This window comes from Pseudochaenichthys georgianus, chromosome 9, assembly GCF_902827115.2.
Source record: "Pseudochaenichthys georgianus chromosome 9, fPseGeo1.2, whole genome shotgun sequence".
Taxonomy (NCBI): Eukaryota; Metazoa; Chordata; class Actinopteri; order Perciformes; family Channichthyidae; genus Pseudochaenichthys; species Pseudochaenichthys georgianus.
The window spans coordinates 29,963,459-29,988,139 of record NC_047511.1 but is presented as its reverse complement, the minus strand read 5'-3'; the positions used below and the strand labels follow the sequence as shown (position 1 = coordinate 29,988,139).

The following is a 24,681-nucleotide window of genomic DNA, read 5'->3' as shown; positions in this document are numbered from 1 at the left end:
ACCTTTAGTAATGAATATTAAATGTTGTGAGGAAATCTTTCCACCAATAATTCCAATAAGTAATCCAAAATGTATTCAATTCAGGTTTACGAAAGTAACTGTAATCAGATTACTCGTTTTTCAAATGTAACACGAGCTGAATACAGTTACTTGATTTTTGTATTCTGATTACGTAACGCCGTTACATGTATTCCGTTACAACCCAACCCTGGCCACACCCCACTGGGCTGGGCTGGGCCAGAACACTTACAAATGTGGGCCGGTAGGATTTAGGCAAAAAAAAAAGATATATATATTTTTTTTGGCCCTCCGGCCCACACACAGCACCGGCCCACCGGGGAAACTCCCGGTATTCCCAATGGCCAGTCCGCCCCTGCTTGATGCCGCTTGGTGTGCTGGTGTTGTCAGAGTTTGTTTTGTTAGAGTAAAGAAAGTGTAGCTTAGTGTTATCTTACAGATTTTAATGTCATGGCTGCTGTTTTTGACAATGTGGATGTGACAATATTTCAGGTGGAGACATTTCCAGGCTAACAGACCGGATCAAGTGAAAGAAAAACGTTTTTATTCACTGAATAGTCCTTTCCATAATGCTGTCAGACACTTAAAAGAATAATATTTCAAAATATGAGCATGTCAGTGGCCAAAAAAGCACTTCAAGTAGAAATACACTGACAGTGGTTGATTTACGGGCAGGATTACATTGGAGCGCTCTCCCTGCATGACTAATATTAAAATATGTTTTTCCCCCATTAGTCACTTGGATACAAAACCATGAAGAAATAGGGTCCTTGTTGAAAAATATCAGTTATACTTTAAGCACAAGTGATTTTTGTGACCACGTTTCAGGCAATTCTCTACACTCCGATATAAAACCTATATAGGAGGTTTCAGAGCTGCCACAAACAATGCTATACTCCACCATCTCCTTGATATGAAAGCATCTTATCTCTACACTTAAACAACTGCTAGAGAACATAAGATGAACAATCACTCAATAATTCCCTTTAACACATTGTTGTGCTTTCACATCATGCAAGTAATTTTTTATATATATTGTTGTTCACAAATAAACAAAAAGTACCACCTTTTGATAACGTTTTTAAAAGATCTTCACCTGACATAGGCGAAGGTAGACGTAGTTGTCATTAAAATACAACATGATAAAGCCATTTTTGCACTATTGTTATACAAGTAATGTAAAAGATAAGGCCCCCTGTGTGCATTATTCCCAAGAATCAACGTACAACACAACAAGTGTAGGACAGTCGTACATACAGAGTGAAAGTAGGATAGACCTAGCTCGCATTTTTTCATTTTGTTTATTTTTCAGAGAGGTGGAGGATCTGTGGAAGACGTGGTGTCCTTGCTGAGCGGCTGTAAAGGGGAACTAGTGATATGTCATTTTGATGATTGCTTTAAAAGTTTCAGGTGTTTTTTTTGGCCGCCTCACCTCAGAGAGCGAGGCTACACGTCTGTGTGTGAAACGGCCTGGATGGCTTCTTCAGGCAGGAGGGATGGATCACTTAGGATGGACGTGTTTGTGCTCAGCTTGCGAAGAGTACTCAGCACCACTAAAAAAACAAAACAAGAAACTGCATTTTAGTTACCAAAACTGGACTGTAAAACAACATTTTCTTTACAAGATACAACTGTATCTGTGTGGATGTACTTGATTAAAAAAATGTAAAAACCAATTTTGATTTGGAAGCTCATTACTTACTAACTATGACTGACATATTTGTGGTTACTTGGTGGGAGGTGATGCTTGGTCTATTGTTAAAAAAAAGCTCTTTTGGAAAATGTTTGCTGTTATTTTGCATACTCTGAGCAAATGTGTCATCTAACAAGACTTTTATGACTGCTGACTTTAATATTTGCATTTTTTCCAGAATGCATAATAGCCCTGTTTTTCATGCCAAGGACAGTGACTCAGGGGAAATTTAAAACCTGTCTCATAACCAAGCAGATCTGAATGATTACATTTGAGGGGGCAGTCCAACCTGTAATGGAGTAAAACAGTGGAACGATAGCTTTTTTTGATGATCTCTCCCAATTGTTTTCTGTTAGATTTTTCTGTTTGTTTCTAAGCCCGATTGTAGAACAAACTATTGGGGAATTTGGCCTTGGTGGAGGTTTGCTTTATCTGAGTTTGCTTTTAGTTCTTTATCATTTCCTGCAGCAGTGCAGGCCCCGCCTCCAGCGAAATGCTAAAACTGCGACTTTACTGATAGAAATCTTTGACGTCACCATTATCAGATCCAAGTGTCATTGTTAAAGTCACACTGAGTCAGCAATACAAGAGTATTTTTTGAAGTGGGAGGAAAACAATTATTGGAAAGTGATTTTACACGTCAAAGGAAAGTTAGATGCACTGTTACATTTTCTGTCACGACATGGCTGATTGATGACTACATGAAAAAAATGAGACAGTGACAGATAGCAGGTTTTTAACCATTACACACTGTAATGATCTAACACTTTGCAGTTAGAACAAAGCTGGACTGCAAATGCTCTGACTGTTGACCTGTTTTTTTGCAACAATATGCCCCTTTGATACATGCCACCCCAACATCCAGATGTATGTGAGAATGCAAATGCTTGAATCATTCAGACTAAGTTATCAAACAGTAAGTCATTTTCTGTGTAATGTCCAATTGAGCACATGTGTGAACAGATCTCCGCTCATTGTCCGGAGATTTCACGGTAAGGAAGTGGGCTTTTTGATTTTCTTTGTCGGCTAGAACACAACCGGATGCAAACAAATATCTAAGGGTGAATAAAAGTGATCATTTACATAAACTGGAAAGAGATTAGGAAATGTTTTTCTGTAATGGCCGAACTAAAGACAAATTCAAGGAACAGCAAGAGACGGTGTTGTTAATGACCAATTCAAGAACAGTTATGTGACCGTTGTGTATTCCGTGTCATGTCGTGCCTCCTGCAGGCTCTACCAAAGCGCCACCACTTTCTTAAACTGAACGTAGTGTTTCCAGTAAGTGAGGATGGGTCTGACACGGACATCTCCTGCTTTGTGATAACATGATAACCTGGATATTACATGAGGAAAAACTGCGATAGAGTAAGAAGGCTGGTGATGTATAAAATATCTGTTCTTCTGGATTTCCACCTGATAGTCCTTTACTTACTGGGTCTGAGCATTGGGAGGGAGCAGTGACGATCGACCCACTGCAACGTGGTCTGACACAGCTCTGCTCTGCTTGTGGTTGACACCATCTCATTGAATGAATCAAACAGAGGCTTGATAATGATGCTAAACTATAAATGGATGATGGTCAAGGATCTATTACACTACAGAGTGAGACAAAAACAATTCTACCTGACCAACTGTAAGAGCGCAAGACTGTAACATTAACATATTTCGCTTGTACTGCCTTTATTAAAGGACTAAAACATGAACACTGTCAGAGAAAATTACTGCACCCGATAGCAAATACATGGCTTCTGCATTTGTTAAAAAACTAAGCAATTTCCCTTCCTAAATACAGTGTCTTGTACAACTTAATGTACATTTTTGGTTATACACCTAGGTATGGAAGCCCTGAGAGACAAGTGGCTAAACAGATCTTGTGATCCATTTTCTAGGTTTAATCTTAATTAATGGTTGCCCCTGTGCTCATGACTAAAGAAAAAAAGGCAACAAAAGCCAATATAAAATCATTCATGTTTTCTCCATTTTAAATGTCTCTATTCACCCATATATTGTGGGTTAGTAAGGTGAACTTGCAACATCACTGTTCATTGGAAATAAAAACTCACATGGTAGAAAATATGAATGATCTTAGGTTTCTTGAACATGGTGTAGTGGTGCACTTCAGCCTCTTGTGGCCTGAATGAGTAAAATAATAAAAAACATTTGGCAAAATAGTTTGTTTTGATGACTGAAACATTTCTTGGTTCAATCTTTGTTCAACCTTCTTCATAGATGAAACAAAAACAGCTAATAAAGATCATCTTCGAACACCTTTTCCACCTGTTCTTCAGTCATAAACACAGGACAGTAAACTATTTAGATCAGACTTAGAAAATTGTTCACCAGAATTTTTCTTCTTGCATCTCATGGAGCCATATTAAGGCTACTAAATAAAGTTGAAGAGGTCTGTATATAACCTGGACTTAAAGTAGATTGCTTGTCCTCAACAGCCATTGGAAGATTTTTTTAAAATGTTAAATGTACATTGTCCTCTGTTATTAATAAGCAGCAATATGTATCAGCCGCTTTATGTAAGGATACAATCCAGAACTTCCAGTTCTGCAGGGTGCGGTTCATCACATATTCTTTGAACCTCTCCTGCATGTGTTCAAAGCGGTTCCTCCTGACGGGCACCCCTGTCGCAGGCAGCTGCTCCTGACACGAGCTGTGGTTGAGCAGAAACATTTGAGTGGTAATCAGTTAGGTATCTATTCAACTTTTGTATATCAGATGAGAGGTGAAGCATATAGAATGATTTGAAATACTTAATGGAGGCGTTGAGCTCCTCTATCTCCTCTCGTAGTCTTTTGACCTCCTCCTGCATCTGCTGCCTCTCCTGCTGGAGCTTCCCAATGTGATCCACAGTCTTTTGCAACGTGATGGCATTACTGATCTAAACACAACACAATGATAATGAATATCATAAGGCAGATTGCAAAGTAAATGTGTATAAACTATATATAGCAACATGAACAACAATAATGGTATCCTGAAAAATAACTATCGATGAGTTTCATTATCCACTAACCGACATATTCTTGATTAATAGTTTTGATATATAAAAAGAAAAGATATTCAGTTTGATATTATAAACACAACATAATATTCTTTATGAAAAATGATTGTAATGATTAATCCTTAGATAAAAATGTGTATTTCAAACGATTAACAGATAAATCAACTACTCATTGCAGCTCTAGACCTGCATCTGTTGCAGAGGTTTTAATAAGACACTTACATTGGATTGGGACTTTAAAGTAGGGATCAGGTTGCAGAGTGTTTTATAGCCAATGTTTATATTTGATCGTCTCTTTTGCTCAGCAGATATGTGTGTTGTCCTTCGGCTCTGTCACACAACAGCAGTGAAAATATTACACAGAGGCTTACTGAGATTGTATCATGGGTTACAGAGGAAAAAGTCAAAATGCTACTTATGTATAAACAGGGTTATACAATTGCCAATGGATTTAATCCAGCCTTTCTTAATTCATTTTCAGCATTGGGATTGCCCTTTTCATGCTTTAACAAATTGTCATTTTTTATTCATTGCAAATATGTTTTCATTAATTGCCCCAAGTCTGCAAGAGACCAAAATGTCATTCAATATCCACACACACCATATATTTAGCATTAATGCAAATAAACGGGTTAATGTTAATGTAAACAATGACGCATAAACACAAACCTGGTTTTGTTCAATCTTCACCAGCGTTACAGTGCTGCTGCTGATCAGCGACTGGGGACTAGGAGCTTGATCTAACCCACACGGGGATCCCTGACCTGATTCTGGCTGACTGTGATCTGGAGAGAACAAAAACAAACCAACTTGTAACGAGTTGTGGGTCAACACTTAAGATTTTCTTTTTTGGAGGAGTGAAGTCTCACCGGCACTGGAGGCTTTTTGATTTTTGCGGTTAGAAGACTTTTCTTTGGGGACTATCAGTTGTGGAGACTTGTGAGACACAACGTGAAATCCAGGAGCCTGAGATGCAGGACAAGAGAACAAATTGGCAGGATATAAAAAAAAGAGGACAGAGAAGCACAATAATAAAATATGACCTCACTCTGAGGTAAGGTTTGTATTTTACATTCATGCATAACAAACGACTGGAAAATGACAATAAAATGTAAACGTTGCCGTTTTAAAATGTTCTATTTGCAACTCAATTCTCTTTTGAGGATGAGACATCAAGTGTAAGTGCAATTTCCTGTATATATAAAGGTTAACACAAAAAATAAAGACCCACAGAGGAATAAGAGCTGAAAACATACCCCTCCAAGTTGAGAAGGAGTGATGACTACTCCAGTATTATGGACGTCGGCTTTCAGAGGTGTTGGTGTAACAATAACAGCGTTGGCATGACCTGGGAAAGGGGCTGAGAGGATGAACATTGACAGGCGCTGCAGGATTACTTTTATGTGCATTCATACGTAAACATCTATTCAGGAGTTATCATTTTTGACATGCTGCCACTTCCTTTCTTCCTCAGGGGATTTTGCAGAAAAATGCGGTGATTAACATTAGTCTGTACAAGTTTCATTGTACGTTGACTATGTAATGCAACCAATTGTTGTATAAGTTATTTATTATATTAGCTCTAGTAAGTATTTCAACAGTCTAGTATCTTGAATAATGTTTTAAATGTGTTTCAGATTTTAATGAAAAAACAATATTAAAGAAATAACATGGTATTTATTTGCTACAGATTATTTTCCTCGTTTTTAACGGTAATAAATTCATAGGAAATGTACTTGCGTACACTTCAGTGCTTACAAAAGGCATCATTGTGGCCTAAACTACAGTGACTACAACATTGTGAATCAAAATACTGAATAAGAAACACTTGACCGCCATCTTGTGTAATTTAAAGGGAACCTATCATGCAAAATGCACTTTTGTACATCCTTTATACATGAATATGTGTCCCCGGTGTGTCAGGGAACTCACCAAGTGTCAGAAAACACAACCCTCTCTCTTTTCCTCCATACCCAAATCTCTCAAAACGGGGCTGCAACGGATCTGATACAGATTGATACAGATTTGAAATTGTTCTGACGTCAGAAACGGGGAGCTCCGACTATATGGGCAACTCTCCACCTATCAGGGGAATGGGAGGTTGCGTGGCATGGTAACAGCATGGTAACAGCATGGTAACATGACGCTCGTGCTTCGCCCCCCTCCTTTGCAGGGAGGCGTGGTCAGCTGCATCTCATTTGCCACAGAATCAGCCCTGGCAAAAACAGGGCTGGAATACAGCAAATCGAGCGAAATGAGGCATGGCTAAAATGCAAGATCTGTTTGGTATGGACATGTTTGTATAGGTATGGCCCTACAATATATTATTCAAATATAGCATGATAGGTCCACTTTAAGTTAAAGTGACACAGCTCCACTGACAGATCAACAAGGTAAAATGCACATTTTCTCCAAATGCAGAAGCCATAGCCACGTTCACACCAGAGTACTTTTCCCGTTTAGTTCCGTTAGTACCCCTTATGTCGCATTCACACCAAAAAGAGTACTTAGTGCCGGGAACTTTTACCCCCATTTTTAGTGCCTGCTGAGAGGTGGTACTCTCCTGGGGGAAAAAAGTGCCCCAGTTCTGATTGGCTGGGCGAATTGCAAACCACGCCCCGTAAAACTCTGAAATGTTTTGTAGAGCCGCCATTGTATTTGTTGGCTATAACATTATTAGCATTAGCCCCGCGCACCAACGCAGAGAGACTAACTTATTGCAACACAAAAGAAAACATGGGAGCGGTGGAGATGAGGAGGTGTCAGCGTTCTGGCGATTTACTCAGATGGCTTCAGTAGAAGCTGCTGGGAGTCCCAGCAGCTTCTACTGAAGCCAGTCCCCAACTCCGGGGACTTCCGGCCGGGGACTTCGGGTGGCAGTATACGCCGTGAAGTTGTTTGCGGCCTGCCAGAAAACCCAAAGCAGAAGAAGACGAAGTGACGTCAGCGGCTCATTTGCGTAATCTTCCCTCAGGGAACTTATTCCGGTGTGAACGCGATCTGTACTTAGTGCCCTCGGGTAATAAGTGCCGGGGCACTAAGTGCCGGCAAAGTACTTCGTGTGAACGCGGCTTTTGTCTTGATTTTGAGTTGAGAAACAACAGACCTGTGAGGATGAGGTGGGAGGTGGGGTGGGTGTTAGCAGGAGCAATCCTTTGCACAGGGCGATTTTTGTTGGAACTGGATGACTGAAAGGGGCGAGGCAGGACAAAAGTCTGAGGGTGCCTGACAGGAGGGGCTGGTAATGGAGCCAAAGACTGCAGTTGGGAAGGGGGAGGCGGTGCAGATATGGAGCTATACTCTGATGCCTGGCTGAAGTTGGAGGCTGCATCGCTGGGTGGGACTGTAGAGGGGGCGGTGTGCGTCTCATCCAGCGCTGAGGTATTGTCCAGCGGTGAGGGAACCATCGGAGCTGGTTCTGAGGTCAAGTCCTGACCAGAAAGGCACTGCAATAACGGATCATAGCTTAACGGCTGAGAGACTGAGGAAACTACTCCTAGATCACAGGGCGCCACCTGCCCAGGAAATAGAGGCATGTAGTTTCTTGCATAGGCAGAATCACGACCACCACCCCCAGCACCTCCTGTTGGACTGGTTTGACTGGCCATGGGAGAGGGGATGGGCAGAGGGCCAGGAGGGGATATGTGGTTGCTCGTGAGCATGGAGGACATTAACTGGGTCTGATAAGGAATGACAAAGGGAAAAGAAACAAACAAAATGCAATAACAAAAGAGATACAATTCTGTGTAAGTTCAAAAAATATGTACATTTCACTTTTGTGCTGGTTAAGATCATGACAACAAAAGGGTTTTTACACACCAATTACACACTCTGACCCCGTGTCTACATCGCAAATGAAGCAACTCTATACCGCTTCCATCTGATCGGAGCATTTCAAAGTGTCAAAGGGTAAAGGGACTTCCCATCCACAATAGAGAATCAACCAATAAAGAGGGAAGGGTAAACAGAAGATAATTGTGGAAACATTTCTGTCAAACTAAAGCAATTGTGTCAGTGTTCACTTTCTATTACATTCTATAGACAGTTCAGGGAGATGCAAAATGCCTTTACCACTAAATAAAAGAGGCCACTATTTCCCCTCCACTGTCTTTAAGTGAGTTTAAGATTTTTTTGTTTAATGAAGTGAATTTGTTAATCTAGGTTCAGGAGCATGGCCACGCCTCAACCCCATCGCTAATCATGGCTAACTCTTTTTATATCCGGCCAACATCCTGCCACCGCTTGACAGGCAGACCGCGATTCACGCCATGCGTCATCACGGTTCAAAACATCTTTAGACGCTACTACTAAAGCTTTAAACTCACCATGGACCCCAAATTGCTGATCAACCGGCCGGAGTCATACGAAGATCCATGCAACGATCTTTTAGAAACCGGTTATCCGCCATCTACGGCACAGCAGTCGGATCACAGCCAAGCATCGGAACGGAGCCGCTTGTCCTCGGCCGTCAGTATCCCACACACCAGCCGTCACTTCCACTCAAGGAAATGTCTCCAACTCCAGACAGATCCCAGGCCTCCTTCGCCAGTGAGGGCCAAAAATCGGGGCCGAAACGGGCATAGCCAGCACCAATCCTCCCATCATCGGCAGCATGCCTCATTGATAGCCACCGGCTATTCACCTTGGCGCACTCGACACGTCTCTCGGCAGAATCTGCGTTCCGAAACGGAGCTCGACATCTTATAAAATCATCCAGATAGACAGTTTGTTTACTTTCTTAGCAATGGCTTCACTCAGGGTTTCCACCCAAGTATAGAAATACTCCCTAACACATCTCATATCTGCCACAACCTTCAGTCCGCTTGAAAATAACCTCACACTGTCGATATCTTACTGGTTACAGAAATCTAAGAAGGATTAATGATAGGCCCATTCGATAATCCTCCCTTTCCCATGTTTTACAGACTCCTCTACCTCCTCCATCTTCTCGACGATTTTTTAGGCATCACCCTGGACTCAATGTCCTTCCAGGCTTCTCTACCCTCAGAGAAAATACAACGCATCACTCTTCTCCTGTTAAATGACATGCAGGCAGACAAATGCACGAAACGTCAACTGTTAGCCCTCCTCTGCCACCTAAATTACAACCATTCGCATAACACCACAAGCAAAACCTTTCTTGTCAAACCTGCTGAACAAAGTTGCATCTGTCTCCTCCATCCACGATCAATTGGTTCTAGACGATGCTTGCCAAATGCATCTCTGGCAACATTTCTTGTCTTCATGGAATGGCATCTCCTTTTATGACGATTTCATCACCAAACCCGAGGATATTCAACTCTTCACGGACGCAGCACCTTCTGTAGGCTTCGGCGGCTACTATGCAGGGAGATGGTTCTCTTCCGTCTGGAGTTCATAGCTCTCAATTCACAGGTGCTCTCTCCTTCATCTACGCTTCACAAACTATACCCAATCATCATAGCTTCCATTCTTTGGGGGCACGAATGGTCTAGGAAGCCATACTTGTCTACACCGATAACAGTGCAGTCTTAGAGATCCTTAACAAAGGCCGATCTTGCTCCCTGGCCATCACGCAGTTCCTGCCCAAACTCACTTTAATCTCAGCTCAACACACATTCCAGGTCATCAGAATAGCATCGCCGAGTCTGTGTCTTGTTTCAGAAACTTGGCCCCAGAATTGGATCTTCATCCCATACCAGTCCCACCATTTTCAGCAACAACATTCAATTAAGACAACTGGAAATGCTCTCTCACGCTTCACGGGAAGCCATCCTCAACAGCCTTTCCCCAAGCACCATGTCAGCGTATCTTACAGGCTGGAATTGCTTTAAGACATATCACGGCACATACCAGCTACCATTCCACACTTTGGACATCATGTCCATCTGCAATTTCATTACCCTGTCATTAAATCCGGAAATGCCAGACCTCCACCATTCAGACCTAGTTGGCAGGAATCAACTTCTTTATAAAAATAGCCAGTGGCCAACAATGTCCTTCCACGTCCCAACGGTGATCAAAGGCTTGCGTAAGCAGGAACCCTCCCTCACCGCCAAACGACTGCCACTCACTTCTGACCTTCTCTGCCTCTGCATCCGTTCCCTAGGCTCAGGATACTTATCACCCATGGTCGATCATGGTCAATGCATGTTTCTGCTACCATTTTTTGGCTTCCTGCGATGCTCCGAATTTCTATCTAAATCTAACATACTACGAAGGACTAAAACAGATCAGCTGCGAATGTCTTTCCCCATCTTCCGCCTCAACTCCTATCTCATCCCATACGAGCCGCTAACAAAATACCTCAGCGCTAGGTACGCTGCCCACCCGACGCCTCAACATCCACTCTTCTCACCGAAACAAGAAAATGGCCACACATTTGATTTTCAAAACATCCTGCGTATTTCTGGGATATTCTAAGAACATTAGTCTAGCCATTCCTTCCACATCGGTGCAGCGTCCACATCGGTGCAGCGTCCACAGCGGTGAGACTGGGCATCTTCGATCAAACCATCCAGGTCCTCGGCCACTGGTTATCCCAAGCAAACCATGCTTACATCTGCAACAATCTAAACGATCTCAGACATGCACACGCTCAACTCAGCTCCATTTAATCCAGTGGTTCTCAAACTTTTTCAGTCATTCCCCACTTTGAACAGGTGGGCCTTTTCAAGCCCCACCTGTTCCTCATCGCTCCAATAAAATGGTAGGCCAAGCTTAAAATTGTCAAATGTATCTTTCTACAACAGAGGTCTCCAACCTTTTTTAGGATGAGAGCTACTTTAAAAAAATAAAACAAATCGTGGGCTACTTTTTTTTGCAGTGTATATATTTAGCACATTTTAACATTATTATATGCTTACCTTTAACCTTTGTGTGCTGTTTGGGTCTGTGGGACCCGTGTTCAGTGTTTACTAAAATAAAATGTATTCAATTTAATTATTTTCACCTGCTTTATTTGGGGGTGGACCACACATCCTCTAGGGGGTCCGGGGGCATGCACGGTGCACCCCCGGGAAGATTTTTTTTAAATGTGGAAGTGAAATGCATCAATCTGATGCACTTTGAGCACAAAATTAATTGATGGATACAGCTCTCAACACTCATATGAAAGGGAGCTGTATACTTTTCAATAATCCAAACCAAATGATCACAACCAATAACAAATCATTTAAACTTGTTTATTCTTATCTTATGCTACCTAGTTAGCATTCTTTCTTTTTATTTATGCATATTTTACTAATCACTCCCCTTTTAAACTGTTTTTTTTTTTTTTTTTTACTGTCCTACAGTATAGTACACATTGGAATGATTTCTTACTTTATTTTTTACAACTAGGCTATATTAAATAGATAACGGTGTGCTCTCTCTATCTCTCTCGCTCTCTCTGTCTGTCTGGCTCGCTGACAGAGGCTGTGTGCTCCTCCGTGGCGATGACGGCTTGCGTTAAAAAATTAAAATAAACATAGGCCTATTTGTAAAGTGGGTGGACACAAACGGGATTTTGAAAAGTGTCACGGTTAAACTCTTTATGAAGTGGTGAGGTGCCGCTCCACATTGCTTTTCTTTCCGACTGCAATGCTGTTGTGTGTGTGTGTGTGTAAGAGCGTTTCACATGTGTGTATGAGAGATTTTTACAAATCTGTAAATGATTTTGGTTTCAGTTGTGTGTGTGTGTGTGTGACAGCGACGTGCAGTCAGGGGAAGCAGGGGAGGCAGAGCCTCACCTGTCATACTCCAATGTAACGGAAAAACAACTAAAGAAAAACTAAATAGTAATAATAATAAAATGTCTCCACTGATCTGTGTTGTAAATGTGATTTATGTATGATTCCAATCGCTTTTTATAGTCAAAATCAGCAAATTTGCCGAGCTCCGCTACAACTACGGGTAGCGATGAGAATTGAGGCAGGGACGAGCTCTGCCTCTCGTAAGCCCACAGTAACTGGCTGGAGCGCGGGCACTAATTTAACGCGGGCACTTATTTTGTGAGCGCGCTCAACCCAGTTACTGTGGGGTAAGGTGAGGCACAGTTGAGATCATCTTTTGAGGGGGGGGCATTTTATGACAGGCCTGGCTATCACAATATGCCCCCCCTTGCTATCTTACAAAATAAAAGTGTCACATTCATGAAACTTGCTCCATTTATTGGTACCAGTCCTAGAACCATACCCTGAAAAATGCTTGAGGGTGGGATTCATAGAAACATCTTTTGGGAACCAAGCTTAAGTTGATGCGTACAGTGCGAAATAAGTTTTTGGATGTTTTGTAATGACATTGTGCAGGTTCCCATTCTACAGAGGGTAAGGAGAGTGTGAAAGAAGGAGCAGATGGCTCTATGTATTTGTGTGTGTTTTGCCTTTTCTTCACACATAATAATAAAAGGCCACAACAAATGTGTCCTTATATAATTGACCTTTTAGTCAAAAATTGGAATGGGTCACCTTGACCCCAAATCTGCAATGTGGTTTATCTGAAGATATTGATTACTTTTTGTCTCAACAGATGATCTAAGCAGGCTTTGCTTTTACTGAGGGATGGAGGAGCAGGATGAAGAACATTGGGTAATTTCATATTGCACATTACAAATAAAGAAAATTAGCAGAAATATGTTTCCAGACTTTATCAACATAACATTTGCATTGGTAATTGCTACTATATTTGGCATCTTCAGCAATAACTGATAAAGGATGAATGTTTTGCTTGTTTTTCCATACATTTTTGTTGAAAATGTATTTCTTTCTCATAACACAACATTTATGTTTTTGAAAGATTTTGATAATTGAAGGAATGGTTAGAATGTTAGTGGGAAATACATTAGAGATATTCTATTATCATAAAAAAAATCCCATAATGCATACCTTACATAACAATTAACAAGTATTTATTGTTTTCTCAGATTTGCTGTGACATTTGTCAGCGGTGGTACCACCACCAATGTGTACAAAGGCCTCCAGTGGATCAACCGTACTTGTGCCCTGGATGCACATAATGCCCCGAAGGAACCATCATTAACTGTCCACTGTCATTTCAACCAATGCAACTATTGGCCTGTCATAAAATGCCCCCCCCCAAAAGATGTTTCTATGAATCCCACCCTCAAGCATTTTTCAGGGTATGGTTCTAGGACTGGTACCAATAAATGGAGCAAGTTTCATGAATGTGACACTTTTATTTTGTACGCATAGCTTATATATAATAATATGCTGACAAAGACTATGTAACATTTGTAAACATATATTTTGATTATTAGATGACAACTATGTAAAATTAAACAATACATTTTAAAGCACTTTATACAGACAGGACGTAACAATAATGATAAAAAAAAAGATTAAAAATAAATAAAACTGAAAAGGAAGTGATTTAGAGGTGTAAACGTGTCATTTAGAAATGCGCGTTCCCGTGACAAGGGGGGCATTTCATGACGGGGGGGCATAATGTGACACAACACCGGTACTACAGAACATCAGAGAGGATGATGGCATGAAATAAAAGCAAAATTAATTTTAAATGTTTTGGATTCTAGAAAGGAAAATAAGTTGAATGTTAAGCAGAGGAATAAGTAATGTATGAAAAGTGCTATGTGAATACATTTTAGTAATACTATGTTACATAGTTGTGTTGTGTGTGTAACTACATTAAGACAGAAACATGTTAGAAGATGCGACAAATGTGACCCGCTCTATGGAAATCAGTCGGAAGTCGCAACGGCTCATTTCAAAATAAACATGGATTTGCATAAAAAAAAAATGTTTTTCGGGGTGTGGGTGTTTTGTTTGATTTTAACTAAGTCTTGGCTTTCAGAATATGAAACTTATTTCCAAAATCACACGATAAATACATTTTTGAAGCTTGTAATCCATACGAAAATATTTTCCGTCGGTAGTACTCATTTATTAGCCGCTAATAATCAATCAGATCGATGGATTCCAGAGAAGAGGAAACTTTGAAGGCCTTTTTCTCAAAATGATGACTCGGTGACAGTCATTATATAATGTGACATATTTAGCTTAATAGAAAAGAACAAAAACAATCCTAATATCATTAGAAAGCTAGGAATCTCCTCTTTCCAACATAACTCAAAATGTGTCTTCGGGTCAATGCGACTGATTTCGATAGAGCAAGTCACAAATATCCTCATCAATTGACCAAAAACACAAACAAATTGAGGAAAAATATCTTTGGACAAATCTCCTGCTGGTGGTGTGTGTTAGGGGATGTGGCTTTATGTGTGTTTACCTGGGACCGAGAGCTGCTGCTGGGTAGAGGGGTGACAGATGGTGCAGTGGGTAAAACAGAGGGGAAGACGGGCGGACGGAGGCTGTGAAATAAGTCTGGAACAAGAGTCTCTATGTTAGCAAGAGGTTAGTAAAACCACACTACTTTGTGCGTTAGGCTAAGCAAACTGCTTTTCCAGAGTTACTAGAACATGTGCGTTGATTCCGGTAAAGTGTGTGTGCACCACTAATGCAGCTACAGGTGGTGCCTTACTCCTACCTTGCAGTGGATCAAAGGAGTCCATGAAGTCTAGGTTGGGTTGTAAAGGGATAAGTCCAGGTTGGATCATGTCTGCGTTCCCAGCATGAGCTGTAGAAGGTAAAGAGGCAGAGGTAAGGAGAGGAGGGGGAATACAAAGTAAATTACGAATAAATAAAGCAATAGTATCCCTCCAAAATAATCATTTGTACCCTGTGTTACCTTAAATCAGAAATCGGAGTAAAGACTTGATAAATGAAAATAATATTAGGGCCGTTTTAACCGCATCAATACTATATCAAAACATACATTTTTAAACTCTCATACATCACATTTCTAAAACACTTTAGACTCGCACAGACAAGAAGCATGACTGTGCATGAGTGACACTGTTTATGTGGTAGAGTTTTACATAGGAAGGTTTTAGCTAAATGCATGTGTTTGGGAAGCAGTGGGCTTATTAGTGGATCAATTAAACTTGGAAACAGTTTGGACATAGTCTCAAAATATGTATTTCTTAATAACATGTAAGGATAAATCATTAAACCAGTTTTGAGATTTGTATTTACTAAGTTTTGCTGTTATTAAACCCGGCCTCTATAAGTAATCAAGTTCAGAAATTCTTCAAGTCTTTAACGTTTTTTTCAACAGTTCTGGGTAACACAGGGGGTTAATATTCCTTTAAATTACTGAGAAAGTAGGAGACAACAAAAATATATTTATGATGTCTTTACCACATAATATACAATGCTTTTCTCACCAATCTCCCTTGGATTAGGCCATGCTATGTGCTGGTGCGAGGCCAAGGTTGAGAACAACGTGTCTGAAAACTCAGACATCAGAACATCCATGTCAAAGAGGGGGTCCATCTCCATGGGCGCCGGCATTTCATTATGCCTACGAGGCACACGGCGAACTGCAGTCTCTTCATCCTGATAAAATGAGACACGTAGCATGTCTGGAGAGACTTCCCCAAACAGCGAAAACTGCTCCTCGGGTCCCTTTGGGTGTTCAAAATGCAACCAGCAAGCCAGTTAATGACACACAAGCATGCAGTGTTGAGTACAGCAAGCATAGGATACGCTAAACCAGTGGTTCTCAAATGGGGGTACGCAGACCCCTAGGGGTACGTTGGAGTACTGCAGGGGTACGTGAGATTTATTTTATGTTAATGAAAAAAAAAAAACATAAGTAATGCATTTAAACAAACTGCTAATAGTAGATTAACTACTTTATTCAAAAGTGTACAGTAATTCTAGATAATAAAATGGGAACAATAAACGGGGTGCTCTCTTTTCCTCTCCATCTCCTGACAGCCCGTCAGTCTCGTGTAGCTCGCTGAACCTGTAATAAGTGACCTGACAGTAAAGAATAAATATATGTATAACTAGTTTAGCTAGTTCCAGAGTAGATAAACTAGCTAAGTGTGTTAGGTCTAACTCTTAAGTGTATTTTGCTCGGCTCAACGATCCTTCACAGCGGACGGAGCTGTGATCATGCAGAGCTGCGTGTTCTCCGTCAGCAGCAGCTGATCTGATCTCTGATCTCTCTCTTGCGGTTAGACTTCACTCGCGTCTATGTCCAAATCTATCAGATCTAGCTAGTTCTAGTTAATTATATGACTGCCTGCTTATCAAAAGGACCTAAACAATAAGCGTTGCTTGACACACACCCCAAAATAAATAAATAAATATACCAATTTTAGGAAAAGTAATGAAATTTGAGCAGTGTGGGTTTTATATTAACAGAGTTGCACATATTTCAAAACTTGAAGTGTAATAACCGCAATTGCCTCCCCGTCACCCCCTAAACGCACCAGGAGCGTCTGCGCTGCGGCTGCGCCATGCTGCGACCTCCTCCTGCGACCTAACCCACCAGGCGCGTTTCAAAACGTTGCGGAAGCGGAGCGTCGTGTGTGCAGCCTCGCAGTTGTTGTTGATTTTGGAATATTTCCTGGACATTTGTACTTCTACAAGTAAGTAGGCTACGTAGTTAAATGGTTTATGTTTGTGTCTGTTTAAATCGTGTTTATTGTTGTTATTTCCTATTTTGTTGTGTTGTAGACTACAGACGCAGTTAATAATCATTGTAATATTCCAGTTATAAACGACATGAATCAAAGATGTGTTGCTGTATTTTAGTGGTAAAAAAATATGCATTCATCATCATAATTATTATATATATATATATATAATTTACAGTGCCTGTAAACCTGAGGAGAACGCTGGCATGTATTCTCCTACTTGAAAGATGGTGGTGGGGGGGAGGAGAAGGAGCTGGTTTTGGGTGCACCCCCTCAACCAGCAAAGCAGACAACAAGGTGATTTTCATCACTTCCTGCCTGCGCCGCGCTGCGCCGTGTCAAAAATAGGATTCATCCTATATTTTACAAATTCCTTGCGGCGAGGAGCTTCTGGGACGCTTCGAGCGCGTCGCGTCTGATGGAATAGCACCCATTGAATAGAGTGGCCGTGATCTTTGCGAACGCCGCGGCGCGGCCGGAACGCAGCGCAGACGCTCCTGGTGCGTTTAGGGGGTCAGAATGACAAAGCTCCTCAGTGAAGCACAAGCCCATGTTTCTCACTAAATTGTAAGTACAACTTATTAAAAAGATCAGTTCAGCTAATGTCGTCTTAGTGTTATTGCATGATGCTAAAATTGGTTTGCCATGAATTTAGTGATGGATTGTAAACATTTGAAATGTAGCATTTAAGTTTTTCTCAGTTACAAGGTTGTTGTTTTAATAAATCAGATGGTGCAGCGCTGTACTGTACCTCTTTAGATAGGCTTTTTTTCCATAACAAATTGATTTTGCGCTGATCAGGGGGTACTTGGATGAATTCTTTTTTCAAAGGGGTACATTATTGAAAAAAGTTTGAGAACCACTGCACTAAACTATAAACAACACTTTGTATCCACATGTCATGCATTAGAAACACATTTATAAATGCATATATACAAAATATTTTACTCTGACAGCAAGATCAATTAAGTGAAACTAGTCAATAGGAATTTGTTTATATCGCCAGGTTTATCCATTGAAAGGTATGTCATAATGTGAGGGTGACTGGGTTAGCATGGGTTAATTCATGTTGGAGCTAAAATCACTTTGGTGGGTTGAACATGATGCTGTTTTACATACCTTAAGTAAGCTTGAGAGGTCATCATCCTTGTGCTTTTGTAACTATAAAAGAGATAATGTTAATGAGCAGTAAAACATATAGGATTGGATACAGAATACCCAGTATCTCTCTGAACTATTACAGAGCCTTTATATACCCAATTGAAAAATAGAATACCCTTTTTTTAAAGTATGTTCTCCACTTGTGGTATTCTCTGATGACAATTTCAATTCTCCTTTTCAAGCATTTCCCCTCTGTGGCAATGCCCTTCAAAAAAGAGGGAGATGGGGAAAAATTGAAGTTACAAGTGAAACATAAATACAAGTGTTTAAGAGAGAACAGAAACAAATGAATGGAGGAATTCGGTGACAAGAAACAACACAACAAAGTTTGAATTGCCGTTGCGTACATCATAATAGTCAAATGTTTCTGTCTTTACCTCTGTAGGACGATGGACGTCCAAGTCCATGTTTCCATCCAGGGGAGTTGCAAAGTGACACACAGGATTCTCCCTTCTCTCCACATCTGGGGGTAGAAAAACAACTTCCATGTCACCCCAGGTGAAATGCACAGTGGTTGTTATTCATACTGTTAAATTACATTAACAATTAGGGATGAGACAATAGGATTGTATGCCAATTGCCAATTTGCTGTCATGGCGCAGTGACATGAAGAGCTTAATTTACAAATAAATACAAGAATTATCATGTAAAACTTAACAGACTCAAACAATGTTGCCATTCATTTATGCAGAGGGTTTTATTGTGTTTTACGATTGCCTTATTTCAGATGTTTTGACACTTAGGTACTTAACACAAAAGTGTCTGTGTAGAATAACTAACAGTCACTTTAACCAATCCACTCGTGGCATGTAAACGAACAATAATATTGCAGCAAGTTGCGAACAGGGTTCAAATATGATCTTAAAATCATGAAAAACAAAACCCAGTTAACCATTTTACAGATAATGTTGCGAGTTCTGTTAGTTTGTTATAAACCAAACGTATTAACCAAGAAGAAAAGTAAAGCGTTGATCCCGACGTCTTCTCGCCCCAGCTTGATGAAAGAGATGTTAAAATTCACGTCATATTAAACTAAATACTAACAATGCAGTGTACACGCTCTATGGAAGACAAATGAAAGTTGAACTCTTACACTGCATATACCAGGCTCTCCATATGGCGTTGTTGAGACGGATCTTGTCTCTCCAAAGCAGTTTTAGACCTTTGAAGTTTTTCCATTTGGGAGATACCAACTTCCCACTGAAAAGACAAGGACATGACACAAGTCATTTTATGATACACAATTGTTGGCTTACTTGCACAAGTTCATTAATAGCTCAATAATAACTAAAACGTTCAAAGATTATAATCCTCAGCAGAATAATCCTTATTCTATTCTTGCTTGTGGAGGAGAAAAAACATTTTCTGAGAACATTAAAAAAGTTTGTTTTATCAGTAATCTTATATGCTCTATTTTGTTAGGGATGACGGGATTACAACATGAAGCAGCAGGAAGAAATGTTTTGTCTCTCCCAAAGGCTTTTAAAAAGTCACTTTGAACCTGACGCTTTTCAATTACTTTAACCATTAATAAGAAAGAGCATGAGGCTAGGTCGCTGTAGCACTGCTCCAGCATCCATCACTCAGTAAAAGGTAAGATAGCACGGCTTAGTAACAGGAGTTCCATGTCTGATGACGGACTTATCTGAAGGTGGCTTCTCATACCAGTACACTAAGCCCTGGAAGAATGCCTCTTCTGTTCCTTGCTTCAGGAACAGAAAAACGCTAAACTCTACCCTGAGGATCTCAATGTACTCAGTCTATGGTGTACACATGACTTAAAATAAAAAACGTTGCTTGCACTGGCAGTGCAACGAAAAGACCTCCAGAGATAAAGCAAGCAAAACAAACAAGCATCTGCCAAGGCCACGCTCAAGTAAGATTGATAACTACAAGTTTGATATGGAAACAACTCAAGTTTAGAGTCAACTAAACAGAGAGCCAACACACGTGCACTATCAAATGAAATCAAGGCCTCATCGGAGGGATTCATCACTATTATGGTTACAGTGTGTGAAACTTTATTACAGCATAGTGGCATTACATAACCAAAGCTGTGGGCAGTCTGATAAAAAAAGTGTTTTTAAGTCAAACAGACTATAATAAAAAAGCGAGTATTGGATTAAAACTTTGTTGCCTAAAGAATGCGGTGTATTATTATTATTAATGGATCATAACAGTTATATGCACCGACATTTAAAAAAGTTTGTCAAATAACATGACTTTAGTTTAAGTTTTATTTGAAGGGGACAGTGGAGAATAACTTTAAAACAGGTTTTCTCATTTAAAATCTGCTTCGATAGGGAAATGTTTACCACGATCCAAAAGGTTGAGCTCAGAGTTCCCCTCTTTCCTTCCTTCCTCTTCAGCCTTTCCCTGTTGTCATTTAAGTGCTTCATTTTTTTATGAATACTGTTTAAAAAGCTTTTCCAATAAGTAAGCGGGTAGTACAATTTGAACAGAGAAAAAGCTGTATTTTACAGATCCCCTGATGTTCTTGTTGTTATTAAAGGCTCTTCATGTACATACATAGACATCACTTGAGTTTCAAACAACAGCAGAACATTAACTGGTAGTAATGCTTTCCTAGTCTATAAATAGTTGAATCCAAGTTGGTGCCATTTGCAAAGTCAGAGGGAATCCCCTGAGCAGCTGGTTCTGCAGCCCAGTAGAGTAACTAGATTAACTACACTACAGTAAACACAGAATCATAGGTACGAGGGTTAAGGTACAAAGACTATGGATAGGTACCCCACATTAAGCCCATTTCCAAACAATCATCTTAAATGTGAAAAAGCCTGACTAAACACGTCCTGAACAGTGCCTGCTGCCAGTGTTTCAACATCTAAACAAAGCAGTATCTCTCTGCCATGAGAGAAGCCCTTGCCTTTCTGCTGAGATTAAAGACTTGCATAGCCTACCTGTGGTAACTTCTGTGGTAGCAAGACGTGCCAAAGCTCTCATTGCATCTAGTTTTGGCACCACCGAAAATGAAAGTTAGTTCCTGGTGGCTTGTTTAAAACGTTCCATCACAAGTTAGAACAATGATCTCTCTTTTTAAGAGCAACAAGAGTGTGATCTGAGTTTATCAAGCCCTGTCACCAGTCCTCATGTCCCAATAAAAGAGTACCACATGATATTTACTACTATACTGAAGTATAAACACAAAGTGATTTGTAATTGTCTGTATATCTCTAAATGATATACGTATCATATGTATATACAGTATAGTATAAACCTATACTCCTGCTACTGCAGTATTTTTGACCTTTTAAAAGAACATTTTATAGAGAATTTGTTATATTGTTTATATTTAATATACTATTTATTTTTTAAATTGTTAACTCTATTCAGCTTCTTAAGTATTTGTATTTTAATGTTGAACACACTGGCCCTGTAACTAAATAATTTTCCAATTTGGGATTGATAAAGTATCTATCTATCTTTACTTGAGTGTTCCCATTTTAAAAATTAAAAATAAAAAGAATATGTTTTTAAAACAAAAACATTTGATAAGATCATTTAAAGGGTTTTACAACTTGCTTGGCTCGGGACCCATTTCAGATGTCTATGTATTGTTAGCATTTCCTCTTAAAGCTTCGCAAATGGTTATTTTTAAATAACTGCTTGGGACCCGAAGAAAGAAAATGTACTAAAATGAATTGAATGCATTTTATCTTAAGACTTATTAGCGGTCATACATCTGTATTACATCCTATACTTAGGTAGAATTGAGTGCAGCACTTGTGCTTGTGATGGAGTATGCTTACTAGTGGTATACCTACTCTGTGGTATTGGTACTAGTAATATACATTATATTTAAAGATGTTTCCCTTGACCAGAATCATGAGTGGTCAAGCAGGAAGTGACACTAAGAGGAGTGACATTGCTGGCCTCGTGACAGCAATTAGTGTCCGATCCCTTTCCTTAATGTTCTGATGTGCACAGGGTTGAAGAGATAACATGAATGGTTATACGGGGGGGTTGAGATGTGTTATCATTACAATAACATACCTGTACGCTAGAGTCATGCATTCAAAGAGTTTGGTCAGTGAAGCATCTATGGAGAGGTGGGACATGCTCGCCTTCCCAAAATGATAAGTTTGACAGGTCTGTTTGTTGACAGTGTCGAAGTCGTAGCCCTTCTTCGGAGGGTGTTCGATGTGCGGCGATGACACCATGAAGTGTCCGCTGTGGATGACCTGGTTCTCCAGTCCGTCCGCCCTGATCAGCAGACCCGGTGGAGGCTCCTCCGCATCGGAGTCTTCATCATGACCCTGCTTTATGATCGGCGGAGGGCGCCGGTATTTGTACCGTAAAGACATCCCTCGCCGTCTGTAACTCACGAGACAAATAGCTAACGTTAGCTAGCAAGCTAGGACAATAAAACTGTCTTTTTCATGAGGATTGGCAGTTTCAGCCTGACTCCCCGTTAGAGTTGTTCAACGTCATGCTACGGAGTCCTGTTGGTCCGTTGCGACATTTGTAAAGCTCGCTGTTTGTAATGAAATGCCTAAGTTAACTTGTTGTTGTCTTAAATAGTTTACGTAGCTGCGAGTCGCAGCGACCAGCTGGCAAAAAACAGCCTTCAGCTCCTCTGTCGGAGCAGGAAGTTCCTGTGCTGAAACGATTCTGATTGGTCCGAGTCACAGCCCACCCGCCACACAACCTTTATATATACAGTCGATGCACACAACTCAAAATAAACCTCCGGCGACATGTTGCACAGCACTGAATGAAGACAACTGGAAATGTGTCACAATAATCTAGACTCAGTTCATTTACTTGAACATTTAAAAATACTCCATTATAAGTGAAAACAAATCATAAATTAAAAAGGTGGGGTAGGTAATTCACTTCAGAAACACTTTTTGTTATATTCCATGGAATGCTCTTAACATCGCGATAGCAATGACATTAAATGCTTTGACAATAAATACATTAAAAAATGTCATCTGTGGAAGCCGTTGCCCTGTAAAAAGCACAACCAATTATTTTAGCCGGGATGGCCTACCTGCCTGTCAGCCTTCCATATCGTGCACAAATGTATCTCTTGCCCTCATTGCTCATGTGCGCGTGTGTGTGTGTTGGTGGAGGGGCTCTTGGAAGTCTGAAGGAAGGGGCAGATTATTTTCGGCTGCGTAGTTTCAAATTCTCGCGCACTCGAGCTGGTTTCTCCATTCTTACCTATACCTTTAAGTAAAAGTAAGGAAATATTAACATCAGCTAAATGTAGACTGCTTAAAGGGTAGCCTACCTATTGTACACAATTCACTTGTTCATGTCTTAAACATGTGTAAAGAGATTCTGAAAGTTTCAGGAAAAAGGATTCGCTCACGTTTTGTCCTGATCCATTTATATAAAAACCTGACTGAAAAGGAGCTGATCAGATTTTGGCAACTTTATGATGTCATAACGATTTTTTGGCTTGTGTAACCATTAGCCAATCACCAACCAAGGTAACCCCGCCTACCTTATCACCTGAGGCTGCGGCCCCACGAGGACGAATTCGGCCGTTTGCGTTACTGTTTAGTGTCATATAGACCGTTCGGCCACACGAGGACGACCGAATACAGCACTAAACGACTGAGGAAACGACAACGGGTCCCAAGGTGGATAGAAATGCATACGCCACTCTCTGGGGGGTCAAACAGCTCCGTGTGTGCGCCCTATACGGACATTTTCAGATCACTGATAGTGATTGCGCAATAGCCCCGCCTCTCCCCACCTCTTCTGCTCACCTCCGTTTACCCCGCGCCAGTGCTGAAGTGTTTCGCCACCAACAACAACAACAATGGCGGATCGCAGAGTTGCTATAGTGCTCCGGACGCTATTGACCATGCTACAGTTGTTTGTGCAACATCTACAGCAATAATGATGAGGCAATAGCCCCGCCTCTCCCCACCTCTGCTGCTCACCCCCGCGTCAAAGTAAACTGCACCCTGAATTCAGATTATTTATCTTTCTCTCGCGAGTGAAGTCTAATCTGACAGCTCCTCCCGCTGCAGCAAAACACACACTTCAAGTCAGATCATCACCCTTAGCTATTTTAATTACCTCTCAAACTAAACTAGTTATAAATATGTTTATGTTTACTGTCGGCCGGGTCACTGATTACTGGATGAGCTGCTGCATGAGACAGACACTGACGCTGTCTGAAGAGAGGGAGGAAAAAGAGAGGCTCCGTGTATTTTATCATTATATTATATAGAGTCGTTATTAATTTTTTTAAAGCTCAATAAATAACAAAGAAGACCTTTCACCGGCACTTTTATAATTTTGTCCGGAAGATTTCAACTTTAATACACG

The 24,681-nt window shown here is 40.5% G+C and overlaps 1 protein-coding gene across 7 annotated transcripts; it reads right to left on the bottom strand.

Moving 5' to 3' along the window:
• Nucleotides 1-540: 540 nt before the first annotated feature.
• On the bottom strand, nt 541-23,425 carry mlxip (MLX interacting protein). Of its 7 annotated transcripts, none has more exons than XM_034091124.2 (18): nt 23,387-23,425; nt 22,387-22,707; nt 19,466-19,572; nt 18,750-18,835; nt 18,488-18,577; nt 18,331-18,372; nt 15,949-16,189; nt 15,210-15,299; nt 14,952-15,046; nt 7,834-8,407; nt 5,984-6,087; nt 5,597-5,693; nt 5,397-5,512; nt 4,950-5,057; nt 4,477-4,604; nt 4,253-4,376; nt 3,147-3,276; nt 541-1,571 (listed from the first exon to the last, which is right to left on the bottom strand). In XM_034091124.2, the coding sequence occupies exons 2-18, from the start codon at nt 22,695-22,697 to the stop codon at nt 1,465-1,467; spliced, it is 2,550 nt and encodes an 849-aa protein (XP_033947015.1). In that variant the 5' UTR covers nt 22,698-22,707; nt 23,387-23,425; the 3' UTR covers nt 541-1,464. The 7 variants fall into 7 exon arrangements, with proteins under 7 accessions (XP_033947015.1, XP_033947016.1, XP_033947014.1 ...); XM_034091125.2 differs by lacking the exon at nt 23,387-23,425 and having other exon boundaries at nt 541-1,374; nt 1,451-1,571; nt 22,387-22,991; XM_034091123.2 differs by lacking the exon at nt 23,387-23,425 and having other exon boundaries at nt 22,387-22,990.
• Nucleotides 23,426-24,681: the final 1,256 nt, after the last annotated feature.

What these genes read in the sequence shown, in the direction of transcription:
- mlxip (XM_034091124.2), bottom strand. Translation starts at nt 22,697, where the DNA reads ATGTCTTTACGGTACAAATACCGGCGCCCTCCGCCGATCATAAAGCAG. An exon ending in GAACATACTTTAAAAAAAGG is followed by an intron (nt 18,373 to 18,487) that starts GTATTCTATTTT and finishes TCTCTTTTATAG; the next exon opens with TTACAAAAGCACAAGGATGA. An exon ending in TCAAAAAGCCTCCAGTGCCG is followed by an intron (nt 5,513 to 5,596) that starts GTGAGACTTCAC and finishes TGTTCTCTCCAG; the next exon opens with ATCACAGTCAGCCAGAATCA.